General features: G+C 33.1%; 2 protein-coding genes across 5 annotated transcripts; one reads left to right on the top strand and one right to left on the bottom strand.

Moving 5' to 3' along the window:
• Positions 1–311: 311 nt before the first annotated feature.
• SPATA22 (spermatogenesis associated 22) lies at positions 312–5,372 on the bottom strand (the record flags this gene model as incomplete). The annotated part of the gene is made up of 8 exons (XM_082776057.1): positions 312–936; positions 1,330–1,427; positions 2,281–2,410; positions 2,733–3,087; positions 3,871–3,966; positions 4,104–4,158; positions 4,869–4,967; positions 5,330–5,372. The coding sequence occupies 8 exons, from the start codon at positions 5,370–5,372 to the stop codon at positions 745–747; spliced, it is 1,068 nt and encodes a 355-aa protein (XP_082632183.1). The 3' UTR covers positions 312–744.
• ASPA (aspartoacylase) lies at positions 1,105–17,053 on the top strand. 4 transcript variants are annotated; one of them, XM_082776055.1, is made up of 7 exons: positions 1,105–1,203; positions 9,334–9,596; positions 12,054–12,249; positions 13,264–13,357; positions 14,157–14,264; positions 15,203–15,312; positions 15,863–17,053. In XM_082776055.1, exons 2-7 carry the CDS (start codon positions 9,358–9,360, stop codon positions 16,073–16,075), a joined length of 960 nt encoding a protein of 319 aa, XP_082632181.1. In that variant the 5' UTR covers positions 1,105–1,203; positions 9,334–9,357; the 3' UTR covers positions 16,076–17,053. The 4 variants fall into 4 exon arrangements, with proteins under 4 accessions (XP_082632181.1, XP_082632182.1, XP_082632179.1 ...); XM_082776056.1 differs by lacking the exon at positions 1,105–1,203 and adding an exon at positions 7,629–7,665; XM_082776053.1 differs by lacking the exon at positions 1,105–1,203 and adding an exon at positions 7,992–8,130.
• The last annotated feature ends 1,660 nt before the right edge of the window (positions 17,054–18,713 follow it).

Raw genomic sequence — 18,713 nt, 5'->3', positions numbered from 1 at the left:
TGTGTCCTTGAACAATGTCCCTACAGCTTCAAGGTATGTTGCTATTTTATACAGGTGTTGTAATGATTCATAGTTTTTAAAGAAAAATATAATCTGATAACATAAGAATGGAAACCATACAAATACCTAAAATATGTAGCTATATCCTGTGATTCTGCCTCATTTCGCCTTCTCATGTGTCAAAGATAGTTCTACTGTTAAGTGTTTTCTTCACTGACTGGTCACTAATCAACCTGTTCTGCTTTTAATGATCTGAATCCACTAGGAATAACAGACAAAAGAGCTATGAATGGGGTATTCCTTGTGATTTTTGCAGTGAAAAAGATCCATGGATAGTGAGTTGTTTTGTTGTTTTTTTTTTTGTTTTTTTTTTTGATGAAATTGATTAAACAGTCCATTTCTTTCCAGAAAAATAGAACTTGACTCATCCTAGTTAAGCAGGAACAGTTCATACAAATAAACTATGTACATATAAGCAACTTCAACATTTTAATTCAGAATTTTTCCAGTAAAATCTAATCAGCTACATAACAAAACCTGCACAGATAATTAGAAAATATGAACTATTAAAAGTAGTAGTGGAAACAAAATATTGTCATTAACATTTGTTGGATAACATAGCATAGTAATATTTGCAATTGTTTAATGACATTTTCTGTATTAGTTTGGATAAATGCTTTAGGATGTCCAGCCTTTTTGGTAGTAAGGAATGAAAATGGGTTTCAGACAACCATTTTGACTGTTTTAAATTTCATTCATTGTTTTTACATATGCTGTCATCTCAACGTCTGCAATTTTAACAAATTCTTGGAAAGTGTTTTGTTCTGGAATAGTTGCTGGTCTTACAGAGACGCACTTGAAAATATTCCTTTTTGTGTCATAGTTTCCCATGCATCTGTGCACTCGACCTCTAATTAGTCTTGGGAGCTCACGGTCCTTCATCAAAAGCATAATAAACAAAAAATTATATCACCTTTCTAACATGAAAACTTTCAAAATGTTTGATTGTTAGTGGATTTCTGATGACTATATCAAACACAGAAGGAATTTATAACAGCTTTTTTGCTATTATCAAATATTTAGGATTTGAACTGAAAGTCCCAGCTGCATCACTGCATCATCAGTATTTTTGGTGAAACAGAAGTCTGAGGATGCCTAAACAGTGGTTGCGATATTGCTCTACAACAGTTTGGAAACAATAAGGTATAAACATCTAGCCTTCCTTTTACACAGTAATTTTCTGTTTCATTGGAACGGTATATTATTAACTTCTTAAAAGGGATTGTAGGTAGTGGTGTCTGGGTTGTATGTAGGAGTGGGAATACTTACAATTTCATAAAAAACACAAGGCAGACTCTCCTTTCCATCTCTCAAAAGAAAATTCTTTGCTCCGTATGCTCCAGATGTGACTGCAGAATCAAGTGTGCCTACAACATATAGCAATGACAAACTATGATGTAAACATCACAGCAGTACTAAATAAGGTGCAAAATTATCACGACAACATTTCTTACACAAAAGCACAAAGATACATAAATCAGCATCAGCATCCTATCACAATTCGTGCTGACAACACTGGAAGTTCCTATACAAGTTACGGGCTTTACAGTAAAATTGTGTATGAAGTCTGTCTAAACTGAGTGATAAAATGCCATTTTCACAACTGTCAAAGTAAATGGGTTATTCTCCTGTTAATTAGAGCAAAACTAAATTCTCTGTTTTATTGATCCTCATTTACAAATCAACTTTAAGCATTACATATATTTGTAGCCTTGTCAAAATTATAGTTTCTGAGACGCCATTACATTGTGTATTTTTATTCATCTTGATTTAAACAGTTTAGCCAGTTTTCATCTTTTGTCATGTTCATTTCTCAGATAACGTCACTTAAAACGCAAAGTGAAACACACTAAAAGTCATCTTCATTTAGAAGCACTCCAGGCTTGAATTTATTCCCTAATTAAATATTATTGTAAATCTGTACCCCTCTACAGAAGGTTCTTTTTAAATAAGAAAATTTATAGAATGTATCGTAACAAGGAAAGCAAACAAACAGGGTAGAAAGAGCTTAAATGTTGATGGATGACTATTTTAATATTTTTGCTCCTATTTCAATCACCTTTGATAGCTGAGTAGATCTCCCAGCAGGAAAATTAAATAGCGCTAGTATTTTGTATTTTTAATTATTTCAGCTATTGTTCCTTAACAGTTAATAACACAGTTTCTCTTGGCTGTTGTCCTATCATTATTATTGGTTGTAGCACAACCTTTAACACCTACCTAAAACTTCAAATAATAGTGCGGTTTTGTAAGCATATCGACTCCAGTGCTTCATACTTTCAATGACTGTAGATATGATTCGCAAAGAATTCCTTTCTTCTTTAGGTTTTAATTCAGATGATGAAACTTCCTTTCAGAGGAAGAAGAAAACTCAAGTTAGATACACACTTACAGAATTTTAAAGGCAGATAGATGTTTATGTAATATTGTTATATATCCGATATTTACATTACAGTATTTGTTCAGACTATACAAATAACCCCCTCCAATCTGTATGATCATGCTGAGGACTGAAGGCTATTACAATATTAAAATCTTGGTTTCAAATTTTTATAAACTTAAGGGTTTATTAAGGCTGCTAGGACCAATGAAAGCCTCATCTTTCCTCAACTTTCTTTTTCTTTACAGTTTTCTTCATTGTTTCTTTCTGTTAACTCTCTCCAGAAATTTACCTGAATTTTGTCTTCTGGAACACAATCAAATTGTTTTTCATTCATGTTACTTTGCTGACTGTTGCAGTTAAATTTATATGCCAGACCATGATCCTGCAGACTTCTTGGTACAGTGTTAGCTTTCACTGGCCATTGTCCTGTACGTGCATATGTTTGGTTAGTTGCTCTTGTTTTGATATCCTGAGGTGAATTATAATTATCTTTGTTTTTTTGCTGCTGAACAGTTTTCAAAGTATTTGAAGGGTTCTCAAACTTTCGAATAGTTCCACTATCAGATATTAAATCTGTTCTGTTACTTAGAGGAGTATACTCATTTCTGTTCCAAACTTTAGTACTGGGAGTCTTCTCTTCTGCCCTGAAGTGTAACATAAGACACAATTCAGTATCAGAATATCTATTCTGAATACTCAGATACGTAATTACAGTATATAAAAACAATCTGTGTATTGTTTCAGTTTTAAATCTGTTAAATATTTAGACTCAATAAATATTTGAACATATATTTAAATTTATCCATATACAGAACAGTGATTACATACTTGTTTAAATCCCACTGAATTCAATGTGACTGAAATACGAATTTAATATGACTGAAAAATTGCAGTCCCAAGCTGGGAAATAAATTGTCCTACAGAGGGATCTTTCCTGACCTAAGATTTACAATTTTCTGTAAGTCTCATAACTCATAAGTTCTGATTGAATGTTTCTATATATAATTGCCTTAATGTACACTGATAGAAACTATCGATTGTCTCTTGATAAATGATTCCTAGAATTCTCCTTCTGAAGTTCTCTCCTGGTGCTAAGTTGATCCCCTTTCCTCATACAATTATTCGTGTGAAAACCAATTAAACCCAGAGATTTAGATACATACTTGAGTACTTTGTCAATGTGAAACCATTATGATAAAAAAATAAAAAGGCTATATATTAGGCCTCATTAGGTGCACTGGAAAGATACTCCATTTCAGTTGTTTTTGGCTCATAAGCAGAACGTAATTGTTTAGGCCTATGGTGATGACCTTAGAATTAAAAGGGTCGCTCTAAATGCTATTAGAATATGGAATAATGCAAGTTGTATCACACCAGAATAAAAATTATTTTGGATAATCGTAGTAAAAATTAAAGATTTAACTAACCTGTAGGCATTCAAGTTTTTGCCAGCATTTGCTACATTAGAATTTGATGCATTTGGTGGTTTCATAAGGGAAAGAGCCATCTCATGTTCTCCTCGGCTTTAAAAGATAAGTTAAAATATCAGTAACAGAGTAGCAGCTTTATTTTAAGACATGCACATGGCTCATAGGTTGTGAAACTAATAGATAGTACCCAAATAAAATCAGTAAATAACAAATAATCTAGTTTTACATACCCATCGTTCACTGCTTTCTGTAGTTCAGCTCCTCCTGGGTTCGCAGTTCCCCAGCCTAATTATCAAAAGACAAAGGATTGAATATATGTACAAACTAAAAAGATCTAAAAGTCTGCTTAGGCCTCTTACTCTTTATCTGCCTTACGTTCCACACATAGTCTTGCTCAGGAGGAAAAAAAAGGGGGGTGCGGTGTGATCCTTTGGTATCTATAATTATAAGGCAACTTCTGACAAGTTGCTTTTCTAGATAATGCTTAACTTATAAACATTAGACAGTTCTTATAAGCACAGAGATTTTTATTTCAAGCAAAGCATAATGAAAATAATAACAGATTGAATTCTGCATAGTCCTTTCTAAGGACAATTTGAAAAAAAGTTCTCAGTTACAAGACAGCCATCTTATGTTTCTTCTTGTAACACAAGGCTTGAATTTTGATTGAAATAAACTGAAAACAAAAGGTCAGAGTTTCAAGAGACTCTATTTAAATGCCAGTGCTACTTCATTCTCTAACACACAAAGAGTTGACCTCCCTCTAGGCACAAAGTAAAAAAGCTCAATTGTACAGAGGAGAAAGGAACTTCCTGGAGGACATTTTTTACATAATGAACTTTTCAGAAATAAATATAAAGGATGCATATAGATCTTTATAAATACAATATCTAGTTTAATAATAATAATAACAAAGTTAACATTTAATTGGATTTAGAGCCGTTAAAATTATACGTATCTTATTTACAATGATGTAGGAGATAAGTCATAAGTACAAGTCACAGAACTGGTACCTGTCTCATTTTTAAGTGGATTTGAAGTGAGGGGCTGTCTATTTCTTTTTTTCTGATTGAACAGCGGTACAGGCAGACAACCTAAAATTAAAATTCACATAATAATGTTATACCAACAGCAAAAGGATACACAATCTATACTTAAATTATGTAAATAGTAATTATCCAACAATTCTTTTATTTTACATCATCCATAGGAATTATACTTCATAAACACATAACATAGACGAGACGTTGCTTCACAGAATTTGTATCTCTAGAACTCAATCCTGCAAATCAGTCTGTGAGTTAAACATTTCGCTTAGTGACTAATCCCATTACTCCAAAATTTTGCACTGTGCTGTAATAACATAGAAATTCAAACAAGTCTACTCGGGAAACGGTGTTCTAGGGTATAAGCATAAAAACACATAAACTGTAAAGCACAAAAGAATGAATAGTACCTGCTGTGGTGCGAGTTGAAGTGTCAGATAAACTCCTTTTCATTTCTGTACTGTATTTTAATAGGCAACACTGTATTGATTACTTCAAATTTGCTGTATGAAAGGTAAATGGAAAAAGTAAACTAATTCATATCGTAAACATGTTCAAATTTTATGTTACTTTATAGCGGTTCATCTTAATTCTTGGTATAACTCTGTTATACACATTACTTTAGAGAAGTCTATATTGTGTGAGAATTTGAACCAGATTTAGAAGATTCACAGGTACACAAATACCATGCAATTAGTCTTTGCAGATTAATGACCCAAATTATTACATTCTTGCACAAAAAATTATATTCTCTGTTACTTGCATGCCATAAAAAATACTGAATTCATTTTTGATTTTAAAAGTAAATATACATTCAAAAATAAAGAACATTTTTTAATTCAGTTAGATACAATACTAATAAAAATAAATACTTAAGCATTGTTTGCAAAACATGAAGACAAGGTATATTGCTTTGAAAAAAAACACCTCATGATTTAACTACATGTGAGATACTATGTAGGTTTTTGTCATGCATTAAAAAAAATAACCTTTTCTGTACTGTATTGTACAGATTTAAAGTCTTTCCTCAAATTCCTCAGAGAAAATATTCCACACATCAAAAACCATTACTATCAAAGATTCTTTAAAAGATTATGACCAAAAGATATAAATTAGCATATTAAATTAGCATATTAAATACAGATAGTTTACTATATTTGTTTGCTGATTAAAGTATTTTTATAGGAAATATCCATAAATTATAGTATGCATTGAGATTACTACAAATACTATTGTGTATCATTTGTTGCTATTCTCTCAGTTAGCTACTGATTTGTATCATGTTTAGCAGCATATGAATAATACCACATACTTATGCATAAATAACATAAACCATTGCCTTTATATTTATTTTGTTGTTTTGGCAGTTAACTGCATGCAGCTGTTACATACCTTGGTAAGAATTAAGCCCAAGTATCTACCACAGCTGAATCAATTTACTCTTTAATTCTGTAATACACACTAACTACACATAACATTGCAGCAGCTTCCGCTTTATTGCTGTTACCTAATTTATATTTAAAATGCATTGGTAGCTCTATAAAGCTTAATGACAATCAGTAAATAATACACTTGTCAAATAAAATCCCATAAACCTGGAATTTCAGCTTTTGAAGACAGTTTTTGTGTTGTGTAAGATCTTAGATTATCTTGCTTTGCTTTTTGTCTTCTCCTGAAGATGAGCAAGCCAAGGCCCCGAGTTAAAGAAAAAAAAAAAAGTAAAAGTAAAGATAGGTAAGGGGAGATACCGAGATAAGCCGCCTCAGAACTTCACACAAGAGCAGCACCCCTCACAGACCAACAGAAGCGACTGGCCAGGGGGCTGAGGGCTGGGGCTGAGGTGAAGCCCGCCAAAAGTAACGGACCAAACCGTCACGCCCTCGCTGAGGCGCGAGGTGGCAAAAGGGCGGGAAGGAGCCGATTCCTTGCGCCTGCCGCTGCCGGCGCCGGTGGTCATGAGAGGCCGCTACTGAGCGCCCTGGGGCACCGGCGGGGCTGGGGACTCATCCCCGTTCAATACCAATATAGGAACAATAAATTGGTGTTTCTAGGATTTAATTAGGTATCTTTGCCCTCGGGTACCAACCCACGTGTTTGGGGCTCACAGAACCCTGGGCACAAGCTGAATATCCACAAATGGTGAACACAAGCACGGCTACAAATAAAGCTATCTCCATTCTTCATGCTGGGTTTTTAACACAGCTGTTTGCAACGGTGTAATTTCTGTCAGGCTCCCGTGTTAAATCTTAGCTTTCAGATCAAAGCAGATTCTGTTTCAAATTGCTAGCTTCAGAGTGCTCTTGAGTTTTAGATCAGGTCACCTCAGTGGAAAAGGAGGGATTACTAGCAAATGTAGTGTTGTCATTAATAACTTATTTCCCCCACTCCTTAGTCATAAACTAAGTCAAAACTCTTGTTGAAAAAAAGCAGTACATAAAAACAATATTGAATTTTTAATAAACCAAGTATGTTCCTACATAATTGTCAACATGCAAGTATTGGCAAAGCATAGGAAAAAAAGGAAATAAGAAAATTGAAAACATTTCAATTGTCTACATTTATGCCACATATTCATGGGTGTTTGTAATGTCCTGGGAGACCAGGAGTTAAAAACTCTTTGGAAGTTAACTTGCTCTAAGGGTATAAAAGAAGCTTCCATGGCTTTAGTTCCTAACCTCATTTGGAAATGCACTGTATCTGTCCTAAGAAAGCTCTTAGGAAACAAACTTCTTGCATGTTAAGTGAGGTAAGTGCACAAATGATCTCCGTATTTCATTCAACATTTTGCAAGGAATTATAACCATTTCAGCACCATCAGCAATGAAAGATAAAGTATGTGTACTAGCACTGCATATCTGAATTTTGCTCTTTACTCTTCAAACTGCGGTGGTGTTTAAATTCAACAAACCAAGATTCAGAGCACGAGTCTTTTTTTCAAGCAGCATGTAAATAGCCATTTTGGCACCTTTGCTAGAGACCAAGGTCAAAGGACAGTACAGACTGTCCAGTGCTGTAAAATAGAGCTTTACTGCTTTGCTTAATAAATTACTTACTGTGATTAAATAGCTGACAGCTTACAACAGTCATACAGCGACAAAGTAAGCAGTCTATCTATATTAACTTGCTATAAGGTTCAGCAAATCTGTAGACATAAGCTGCAATGTAGAGAATAACATTCTTAGGAAGTGTATGACTGACAGAACTTGTCTAGGTAAGTCCTATGTTTAGCTTTATTTTCATAGACATATAATCTATCAACCTGGGTTATAAAACCTCTCACAGATACTAGCCAAATAGTCTGTCAGTTACTGGAGTATATTCTTAATAAAATAGAATAGTTTGATAAACACTTTATATTCCCTTACAGTTTAACATTTTTATATCTATATTGTGTGCTGGACACTAGTTGTGAATAATTGTCATTTACAGCAGTAAGACCTTGTTTATTGTTATCAAGATCCGTTCTCTAAATGTTTAGCTGAAGTTTCCTTTCAGAAATCCTACCTGAATGCTTTTGGAAGTGGAAGAAGTTGTTGCCTAAGTTTTTTTGGGGGGAGAAAACTATTGTCCATCTGTGGTCTGTATCAATTTCCTTTTTTAATAAGAGGTTGCAGATGTTAGAAGGGGTCTTCACCAAGTTGTTTCAATGTCATAGAGGTCTGTGTTAGCAGATCCCAAGACACAACTAGAGCCAGGAATACTAGGTGACTTATGGGTATATTGCACTTTAATTTCAGATAGTGTTCATTCTGATCATTGTTCTTCAGATATTATAAAACAAAAAAGGTCATACAAGCAACAACATGCTTTGAGGAACTCAGCTGTTCTTGTTTTTTTAGATGAAAGTACTTGATGTTTCAGCATTATGTATTGATCTAGAGCCAAGATATGATTCATATTTTACTATTTTTTTCTCATTTTAAATCATTCTGTTCTTTAAATCATTCTGCTCTGTATACTGTAATGTTTATGTAATGTAAAACACACATGAATATACTTGTTACCCATAGCTTGCAATGCAAAAATATTAGATGTTTAAGTACATTCTCAAAGTATGCATTAAAAAAGTTTCTTCATACTTTCATAGCACATTATTTACCTACATATCACATATTAATAGAGCTAGCCGGGAAAAAGTTAACTTTTGAACTATCTAACTGTACCATTACCAGCCTTGGAGGTATTACTAAATATGGTAAATGAAGGGGAGGGATCCTTGAGAGGGAGGAGAGTCCGATGAGCAACTCCCCGCCTCACAACAGGAATCTGAAACTGGTAGAGAAATGTTAATTTGCTTCGTTCACGTCTGACCTAAACAGGCATAAATAATTTCCTATTAAAAAAAATATATATATATTTTTTTTTCTTGGTGACACAAGCTTTACTTTACCCTTATTTTCTGTTTTGCTTTCAGCAATTCTTATAGCTGCTGAAAAGCATGACTTCCTGTTCTGTTGTTCATAAACCTCCAGTCAGAAGGGTTGCTATCTTTGGAGGAACTCATGGTAATGAATTATCAGGGATATTTTTGGTCAAGCACTGGCAAGAGAATGGAGCTGAAATTCAAAGAACAGGAATGGAAGTGAAACCATTTCTTACCAACCCAAGAGCTGTGAAGAAGTGTACTAGATACATTGACTGTGACCTGAACCGTGTTTTTGACCCTGATAATCTTGGGTAAGAATAGTCATGCTTTCTGTTGTTTTAATTTTCTCTTTTTTTAAAAAATTGTAAGGTGCTTCTTTTCCAGATTAAACTGTAAACACAAGTTCCACTACTATTTTAACTGTGCAGTCACATAACTTAAATTATTGACCTTTAACCCAAAAAGAACAAATTGTGTGTTAGCAGTTTCATTTTAGATTTGTCGCTAATAGAATGAGTCTCAAACCAACACATAGTCTTAAACATAGCATTTTAAATTAGTATGAGATTAGCTGTGTTTGTGTAAACTTAAGTATTGCTTTTCTGAGTTGTGAAGTCATTATTTCTCATGTCTTCTAGTGCAATGAAGCTCTGGAGCTCTTCTGAGTACAATTATACTTGTAGTAATATAGGATATGTGAAAACATGAAACAATCTAAATGGAGACCCCCGTATCTGAAAAAATGGCATATAAATTGGGATACAATTTAATTTCAGTTACATATAATAAAAAAATAAAACTTGAAATAAGGTGTAAGAAATAAAGAAATCAATGGCAAAAAGATCAACAAAAATTCAATAATCTGTCTCTTTATATTGGAGAAGTACAATCTATAATTACTGTACAGTAGTAATTGATTTCATATTTTTAATGGGATTTTATGTTTTTCTGCTTTCGAGACATCTATTCCAGAGGTGTACCTTGTCATATGAACCAAACACTTTTAATGTTTGGTATAGTTGCATGCTGAACACGTAATTATGTATCAGAAAGGTCTTAGTGGTGAAAATGAATATCACTGAAAGAAAAATGTATCATGTTTATTTTGTAATCAGGTTATTCTTAGCCTGCATGCTTTTTCACCTGGTGTCATTTAACAATTTTACTGCTGGTTATTAAATTAGATTTTAAAAAATTACACAGAAATGTTAAGGCCATTCTTTTAATTGCTTACTTAGGACAAACATGAGGAAAAAAAAAAAAAAAGGTTGTTTTGAACATAGGACAGTTGAAAAAAAAAAAGATTAAAACACCTCCAGGTTGTCATCATTTTTAAAAATAATATTCCTTTGTATATCCTATTACTCTGTCCTTTTACAATAGTAGTGAATATATTTGAATGATTTTTACCTAATCACTTTAAGTGCAGACCCTTCAAGACTGCAAATGATTTTACAAAATCAGAAGGAGAGGGAAAATCCTGATACTACTGAAAGGAACGGTGGGAGTCCTATTGGCTTTGACAAGAAGTATTTAACAGTTTTATGTGAAGGAATCCCAAATTTCAAAGTCAGAACTAGAGAATACAATGATAGATTCTGTGATATACGGAATTGTAAAAATAAGGAGCTTGAGAGGCTCAAGTAAGAATTCTTACCCACATCACATCCCACCAGTAGATCAAGTTCACATCACCATTTGTAATATATTTCCTTGCCATTTCTTTTACTTCAGCAGAGCTGGCCCCATAATTTTCCTTAGCAACCTCTTCTGATGTTTAAATATCTGTGCAGTTAGCAAGGTGTTTTGCCAGTTTTTAACAAACCTTTATGCAACTTAATACCAGTATTTCTTACAAAATCGAAACCTTACAAAGCTTGAGCTGTACTGAGGAAAAAAAAACCCTGAATTTAGCACAAAAGATACTAGGTGTTTCTGTATTGTACTTGGGTAGCATCCCAAGCCTGTCAAGAACACCAAATCTGCTGAATATGCAGAACAAGTCTAAACTGCAGCAGCTTTTTACACTGTTTAAGTAAGGAAGGTAACTTGGCATCGTGTATCAGTTTCCTATACTTCCCCTATAAAGACAGGAAGCAAATATCTAAGACCATTCCTTAGGCTAAGACCATTTTTTAAGTCTACTACTGATACAGCCACCTGAGACTAAATGTATTAAAACTTTGGAAGAACAGGTTTGAGGTAGCAAAATCTTCTATGAGCTTTGAAGGCCAAGAGTACTCAAAACAACAGGCTGTAATAAAATCTGATCTGAACACAAGAATACATGAAATCAGGTTATGAAAGACTTTGTAACTGAGGTCCATGACAAAAGGGCACAAAGCAATGTCCAAATACCATCTTCAGTAGAAGCTGGATTCAGTCTTGGAAGTGGCTTAAGTTTTTGATAAATTTGGTTATCCCAAATTTATCAAAAACTTAAGCCATTTCCATGCATGTTTTCTGCATGGAGGTAAATGGAGGTATGGACTAGAAGTCAATGTAAAGAAATAAGAGAGAAGTAAGTAGTCTATAGCTAAAATCAGATTTAAAAAATCTGCATGAGATAGTAATAGTAAGATCTGTTTTTCAATAACAATCATTTTTTCCTTCAAGCACAAACACCATATTTTATGTAAAGCACTTAAATAGGTGATTTCAACTCCAGCCAATTATGGAATTAAAGTGAAAAGAAAAGGATATACATATTTTGTTGACTGTAAAGCCATGGAATGAGTTTACTAATTTTTTTGTACTAATATTAACAGCAGGACAGTGGTGGAAGATATTCCATATGAAGTGAGAAGGGCTCAGGAAATCAATCATATATTTGGTCCAAAAGGTAGTGATGATGCCTATGACCTTATTTTTGACCTTCACAACACCACTTCTAACATGGGTGGTACCCTTATTCTTGAAAACTCCAGGGATGACTTTACAATTCAAATGTTTCATTATATCAAGGTAAAACTAATTTAAATGAATTATTAAAATAGATTATTGTTTGTAATGTATTACTATATACTATTTCTTAGTTTCTTTAAATATTCTATTTTTTATTTTGCAAAACTGTTTAAAATATTTAATCATTCCTGATTTTTAAAATCAGAGATAATTAATAATTTTATTATAATATCAGGTAATTCAGATTTGACCTCATTCATAATCTTCATGTATTAACATGAGTTCTAGTAAGACTGATGCACAGAGAGTAATGCTTAGAACAAAATCTGTGAAAATAAATGTAATTTAATCTGATGTCACACTGATCTCTCAGCAATTTAAATAAATTTGGGTCACACATACTAAATAGTTAAACATTAATTTTATGAAATAAAGACATGGAAAAACTAATGGAACCAGGTAACAAGTAATGTTCCCCTTGTCGCTACTTACAGGAATATTAATATGCTTTTGAAACCTATTTGATTCTGCTATTTCTGGGGCTGAAAAATATCAGTGAAGTGAGGTTTGCAGAAGTGCTGTTTAAGTAATCTGGTTGATGCTATTGGTGACCTAGAAAATGAGTGAAGAAATAAAGGTTAGGCCAATGATGTGCACTTAGATTATTATTATTATTATTTACCTTACAAGTAAGGCATATTTTAACATTTGATTTGATCTAATTTAAATCTACAAGATTTGCTTAGAAATCTGCTTTAAAGTATTTTGCTTATAAATTCTGCAACACTGATGCGTAGATTTTTCTTCCTGTTAGCAATTTAAGGCCAGCACTGTGTTCAGTTATATTAGGAGACAGCAAAGTTCAGTGGACCATGCCTGGCATGAGTTAATGGAAAGAAGACCAACAAATACAGCTTTGTATGTTTTCTAAAGATGTCCTACTTCTTTGAGCACTGTGAAATAAAGGCAACATATTGAACACATTGTGTAAATCACTTCTGCATCAGTAGTCTTTTGTGGCACAACATTTTAAAATATTTGCATAACAAAGACATTTTTAAACAATCTCCACAGAATGCTTTGGCTCCAGAATGCTGTCCTGTTTTGCTGATTGAACATCCTAACTTGAAATATGCAACAACCCGATCTGTAGCAAAACATCCTGTTGGTAAATATGAAAAATAAATACCATTTTTAACCTACAAGAAATTATATAAAAATGTCTGTTTCCTGATCAGTTCATTTTGTTACATTATACAGTGTGCTCTGATCACCAGTAGCTATTTATTTGACAATGTATTTTACCAAATCAAATGTTTATGATTTTCTCTTCTGAAGTGCACTGATTTTTACTTGGCTTACAAAATACAGAAACCAGATGGAAATTTATAAACTTAGTTAACCCACTGTTTTCAGAAAATATTTATAATATATGAGGATAAGAAAGAAGTAACAGCTTCAGAAGAGAAATATTTAATTCCTCTAAATAAGCCTTGCCTGAAACATTGGGCCCTAGCCAAGAAGGGAAAAAAAAGATGATGTAATAAAGGAAGGTGAAAATTATTTTCTGCATGGAAGTTGTTAACTTTTTCATTTATGGAATCAAAATCGTAACAAAAGGGGAAAAAACAAACAAACAAACAAAAATGTTATTTTGCCTGTCATACTAAACACTGAGTTCTCCAAAATGCATCATGGAAAGATAATTTTAAAAAAGAGTAAGAGAAATGAACATATGTAGTGACCATTTCCCTTACCTGAGGAGCACACTCAAAAATGTACATATGGTTCTTTGAACTGATCCTTACTCAGGAGCTAAATTTCCTGCTTGCCATCCAAAATCACGTAACTGTATAGTTTAAAGTTTGTCTTAAACATAAAACACAGACCCAACCAGACATGTATTTTTCCTTTGTAGTCTGTGATATATTATGGCTATATTAATAATCTCCCTGATCTGTAAACAGGTGTGGAGGTGGGTCCCCAGCCACAAGGTGTTGTTAGAGCCGATACTTTGGACAAAATGAGGAAGATTGTCAAACATGGCCTTGATTTTGTTCAACTTTTTAATGAAGGTAGAGTAAGTAATGAAAGAATAAACCCCCCTGTGTCATGTCAGTGGACTATTTCAAGAGTAGCTTTTCAAAAAATAAAATAGGTTGAGCTACAACACTTCACATTTAAACAAGTAAAATTGAAGGGGATACAGAGCAGGTGTTGTCTAGATGACCTAACTGCAACATCAGGAGAAGGTCCAAAGTATTCTCTATAGCACCTTTGGGTAGCTTTGAGGATATTTCCCCTTAGAAAAGATTCAGTATGTGTACTTGATCTTAAAGTTGCTTTAAGAATCTGAAATAGTACCTAAGTATTTGTGTAGCAGTATGTTCATTGAGAACACTGTGTACATAAATTAAGGAGATGTTTAATTTACACATTTTCTGTGCATTATCTCAAATTACAGTCAAGAAATCCTGTAAGATTCTTGTTATTACCTGTGTACACTTGTGTACACTATGTAAAACATACTGACAAAAATAGGTGTTGAAAATTCTTTTGGAGTACATTTGTCAGTAGGCTATATTTGGAAGTAGAAGGAAAAGAATTTAGTTGTGTATGTCAGAATCTACATTATTGTGCTGGAATAGTAAAGATTAAACAGCACTGACACCATTCTGTGTTATGCAACAATATAGGCCTTTCAGCAATTTCTTCGTCTACAAAATACGTATTTTTAAGTATATAGTGAAATCCCACGTTTCAGCACCACTGATTAGATCAGGGCTATGTATGCAACAATACACAACAGAATTATCTTTCTGTAACTTGGATTCTAGGGGAAGAAAGACCTGGAACTAGACATGCTTTTGATGTATGAGCTAATCACTGGTGTGCAAACCTTAACAATGTACAAGCTAATAATTTAAGCCATTCTACAGAGAATAAGTAATGCATTGTTCTTTTTAACAGTCCGTTGTTCATTTTGACATTAAACCACATTTATTCTTTCTAGGAAAAGAATTTCCACCATGTACAATTGAGGTTTATAAAATAATGGAGAAAGTAGATTATCCCAGGAATAAAAATGGTGAAGTTATTGCTATTATTCACCCTAAACTGCAGGTAAATTTTATAGCAGTGTCCATTTACAACATTTTATAAGTATTCCTGTGTAGCTCCTGCTACATTATAGTATATTTTTAATAGTAAATAAAATATTTAAAATGAGAATATTGCCACTGGGTTTACTGAATACTTTAGATCTTCCCTATAGTAAGTTCTATCACTAAGGTCATACAACATTTCAGTAACTGATTTGTAGATAAGTGAATCTAAAATCATTTTTGAACCTAAAACTGAAAAGAGCATGACAATAGGATAGCTTATATTTTAAAATGTGAATCTTAATTTTTAATTCTAAAGTGAGGGTCTTTTTCAATCAATTGTGAGCATACATGGTTTCCTTTTAGTTCACCTTTACCAGTAAGTTATTTCAACACAAACCTGAAAATGAGGGCCAGAAACCCAATATTATGTAATTAAAAGGAATTCTTTTAGAAGCTTTTGCCATCAACTGTAGGGAAAATAATTATTGAGCATAAATTTAGAATTCACTTTAATTTTCTTTTTAAATGTTCATGTAAATATATTCTATTTATTTTCTTTCTCTAAGGATCAAGATTGGCAGCCACTGAACAATGGTGATCCTCTATTTTTAACTCTTGATGGAGAAGTAATCACATATAATGGGGACTGTACAGTCTATCCAACATTTATTAATGAAGCTGCGTATTATGAAAAGAAACAAGCTTTTGTAAAAACAATCAAAATGGAACTCACTGCAAAACATATCAGGTCCTCAGTTTTAGACCAGAATACTTCTTGAAAACTTTTTACAAGTTATCCTTACAAATAGTGGATTTCTTCTCTGTGAAATTCAGTGCCATTCAGTTGTTATTCACAGACTAAATATATACAGAATCTAACTTTAAATTGTAATTTAATTAACATTGTTGAGAACTTTTAAGATCAAAGATAATGTCATAATGCTAATTATGGCTACTATTTACTTGTTCTAATAGATTACTATAGATACAAATCATATTTTTATGAAGTTTGATAGTTTATTCTATATAAAATAATTATATATGTTATATATTACAATATACAAGATATATTGATGAGTAGCTATAAAGCATCTATCCAGAATTACATAGAAAGTAAAAGTTAACCCCCCCAAACTACATGATAAAGAAGAAAATACAGCAATTTTATTTTAACTTTTTTTAACTTACTGTCTCCACCTCCTGCTTGTAACATTTCCAAATAAAGTTTGCATCAACTGTTGTGCCCTGAAAGGTTTCAAAAAACAAGGCAGGATTTAGGCAATTATGCAGGCTGTGTTGAAGAACAATGCACTAATCATACCTGACTATCTCAGAATGGAAATTAAGAAGAAATCTGTATGGAGAGACTTATCAGAATTTCAAGACTGACTTATTCTGTATTTGTAGAAAGAAAGCCTGTCATACTAGCTGAAAAAGAGAAGAAGATGAGGATTTAATTAACTTTTTACAGATGTTTTAAATGTATTTGACAATAATCAGAGACAGAAAAAACTTTAAGAACTTTACATAAATTCTGAAAGCACACAATAATTAGCTGTTTACTAACTGATTCATTACCAACATAACCCCTAAAGTATATACTTCAAAAAGAGATGTCCTCCTTATTCACTACTAAGCCAAAAACTTTTTTAGCTACTTTTGTGTAACTTTACAGAAATAAAATAAAAATACAGGACAGAATGAGATGTTTATTGAAGTACATTTTATTTCTTTATATTGAAATAAATATTGTATAAAAAGTACAGAATGATCTGCTGTAGTCATTTTTCTCGGTAAGAGCCTTGAGATAGGAGACAACTGGTATGTGGCAGGACTCTATGGCCACAAACACAAGGTATTTTCTCAGTGAAGAACTTTTAGAAACAATCCCACCCACCCACCCCCTTCCTCATTTGTATCACATAGCTTTGAACCTGGACATGGCTACAGCACGTTCCTTACGTTTTTTGTGTCTTCCCTGTTTTATGGCTGTGCCTACAGTCTGACCTCAGTACAGTGCAGAGACATCTGAACTTGTTTTTAGTGACAAGTCTATCCATAACAATATGGAATACAGCGCAGACTCATTTATTCCGGTTCCTGAGTATATGTGACGAGGTATTTTTTTGGTACAAAAACTGGCACTCAAAAGAATCCAAATGGAACTGCATAGTCCTAAGACAATATTCTTTGTTGTCAGTTTCAATGCAAAATCAACCAGCACAGATGAATGATTCTGGAAGATATGATTTTTTCTTCTCATACTCACATATCCTACTAAGAAGGTCAAACAATGCTCAGATACTACATCAGTATATTGATATGCACGAATGTCCTTCCCCTGGAATTCCTATGCACTGTGAAAAAGTAACTGAAGATTTCAACTTGATCCCATCCATCCGAGTCATACACGGTAGCAAACGCCTCATAGGACATCTGTAGAAGACCAGTTTGGTAGCAAAAATATGTTCACCATCGCTGCAAATAGCTTTGCACTATCCTTTCCGATGGAGAGTTCCCTCACGTTCTCTTCTGTGTTAAGAAAGTTTTTTGGACCATTTTGCGCACTTCAGGCTTAGCTGTAAGAATCCAATGCAATTCATATTATCATTCAAACGCAAAACAGAATTTACCTGAGTGTTTCCTAAATAGTACCTTTAAAACAGGCACCAAATGTATATACGACAAAAATCCATGACAATGAGGATACATATTGTAATAATTGAAATCTAAAGGTACACAGGACAACTATTTCTTTTTATACATACACAAATAGAAAAGTAAAAAATATAATTTATAGTACTAGGTCATCACAAATAATGAAATAAAAAGTGCTACAGAAATGCATTACACAGTCCTCTGAATTAAAAAAATAAAATAAAATAAAGTCTGCAATTATATTGCATTTAACTTATTCTGTTCCTTTGGGAAGAAATATTGACTTTCAGCTTTCTGAAGTGATTGAATGTAGAAATTGATTTAATTAAACCTGAAAACTTCCAGTGTGATAGCAAGATTCACCAGTATGGAAAAGCCAGGTAGAAACAGGAAAAATAAAGACATTGTGACTTGAACAAACTCAGAAATTCTCCATTGTGAATTGTGTTTCTGCCCTATTATTTTATGGGAAGGCACATATATAAATAATGAATAAAAATCCACATATGATCCACATGAATAAAGACCACATTTGTACCCTAGGTATTATACACAGGAAAATAAATCACAAAGCTAATGAGACCCAAAGGGGCTATGTTTCCACTTGAGGCTTTCTCCAAATTGTGGGATAAAGATTCCAGTAACACTGACCATCAATACAAAAGTTTCAAATGTTTCCAGAACATTGTTATTTCAAAGTAACATTCTTCATTTAGTAGTCTTCAAAATTGAAATGCCTTTCTTTTCTCCATGACAAAA

The sequence above is a fragment of the Aythya marila genome (genome assembly GCF_965140915.1).
Source record: "Aythya marila genome assembly, chromosome: 20".
Taxonomy (NCBI): domain Eukaryota; kingdom Metazoa; phylum Chordata; class Aves; order Anseriformes; family Anatidae; genus Aythya; species Aythya marila.
This window is presented reverse-complemented; position numbering and strand designations above follow the sequence as displayed.

Bases quoted from the DNA above. Each gene is read 5' to 3' on its own strand.
- ASPA (XM_082776055.1), top strand. From the start codon at position 9,358: ATGACTTCCTGTTCTGTTGTTCATAAACCTCCAGTCAGAAGGGTTGCT. The intron at 9,597-12,053 runs GTAAGAATAGTC...TAATATTAACAG, and splicing joins TTTGACCCTGATAATCTTGG to CAGGACAGTGGTGGAAGATA. The intron at 13,358-14,156 runs GTAAATATGAAA...ATCTGTAAACAG, and splicing joins TGTAGCAAAACATCCTGTTG to GTGTGGAGGTGGGTCCCCAG.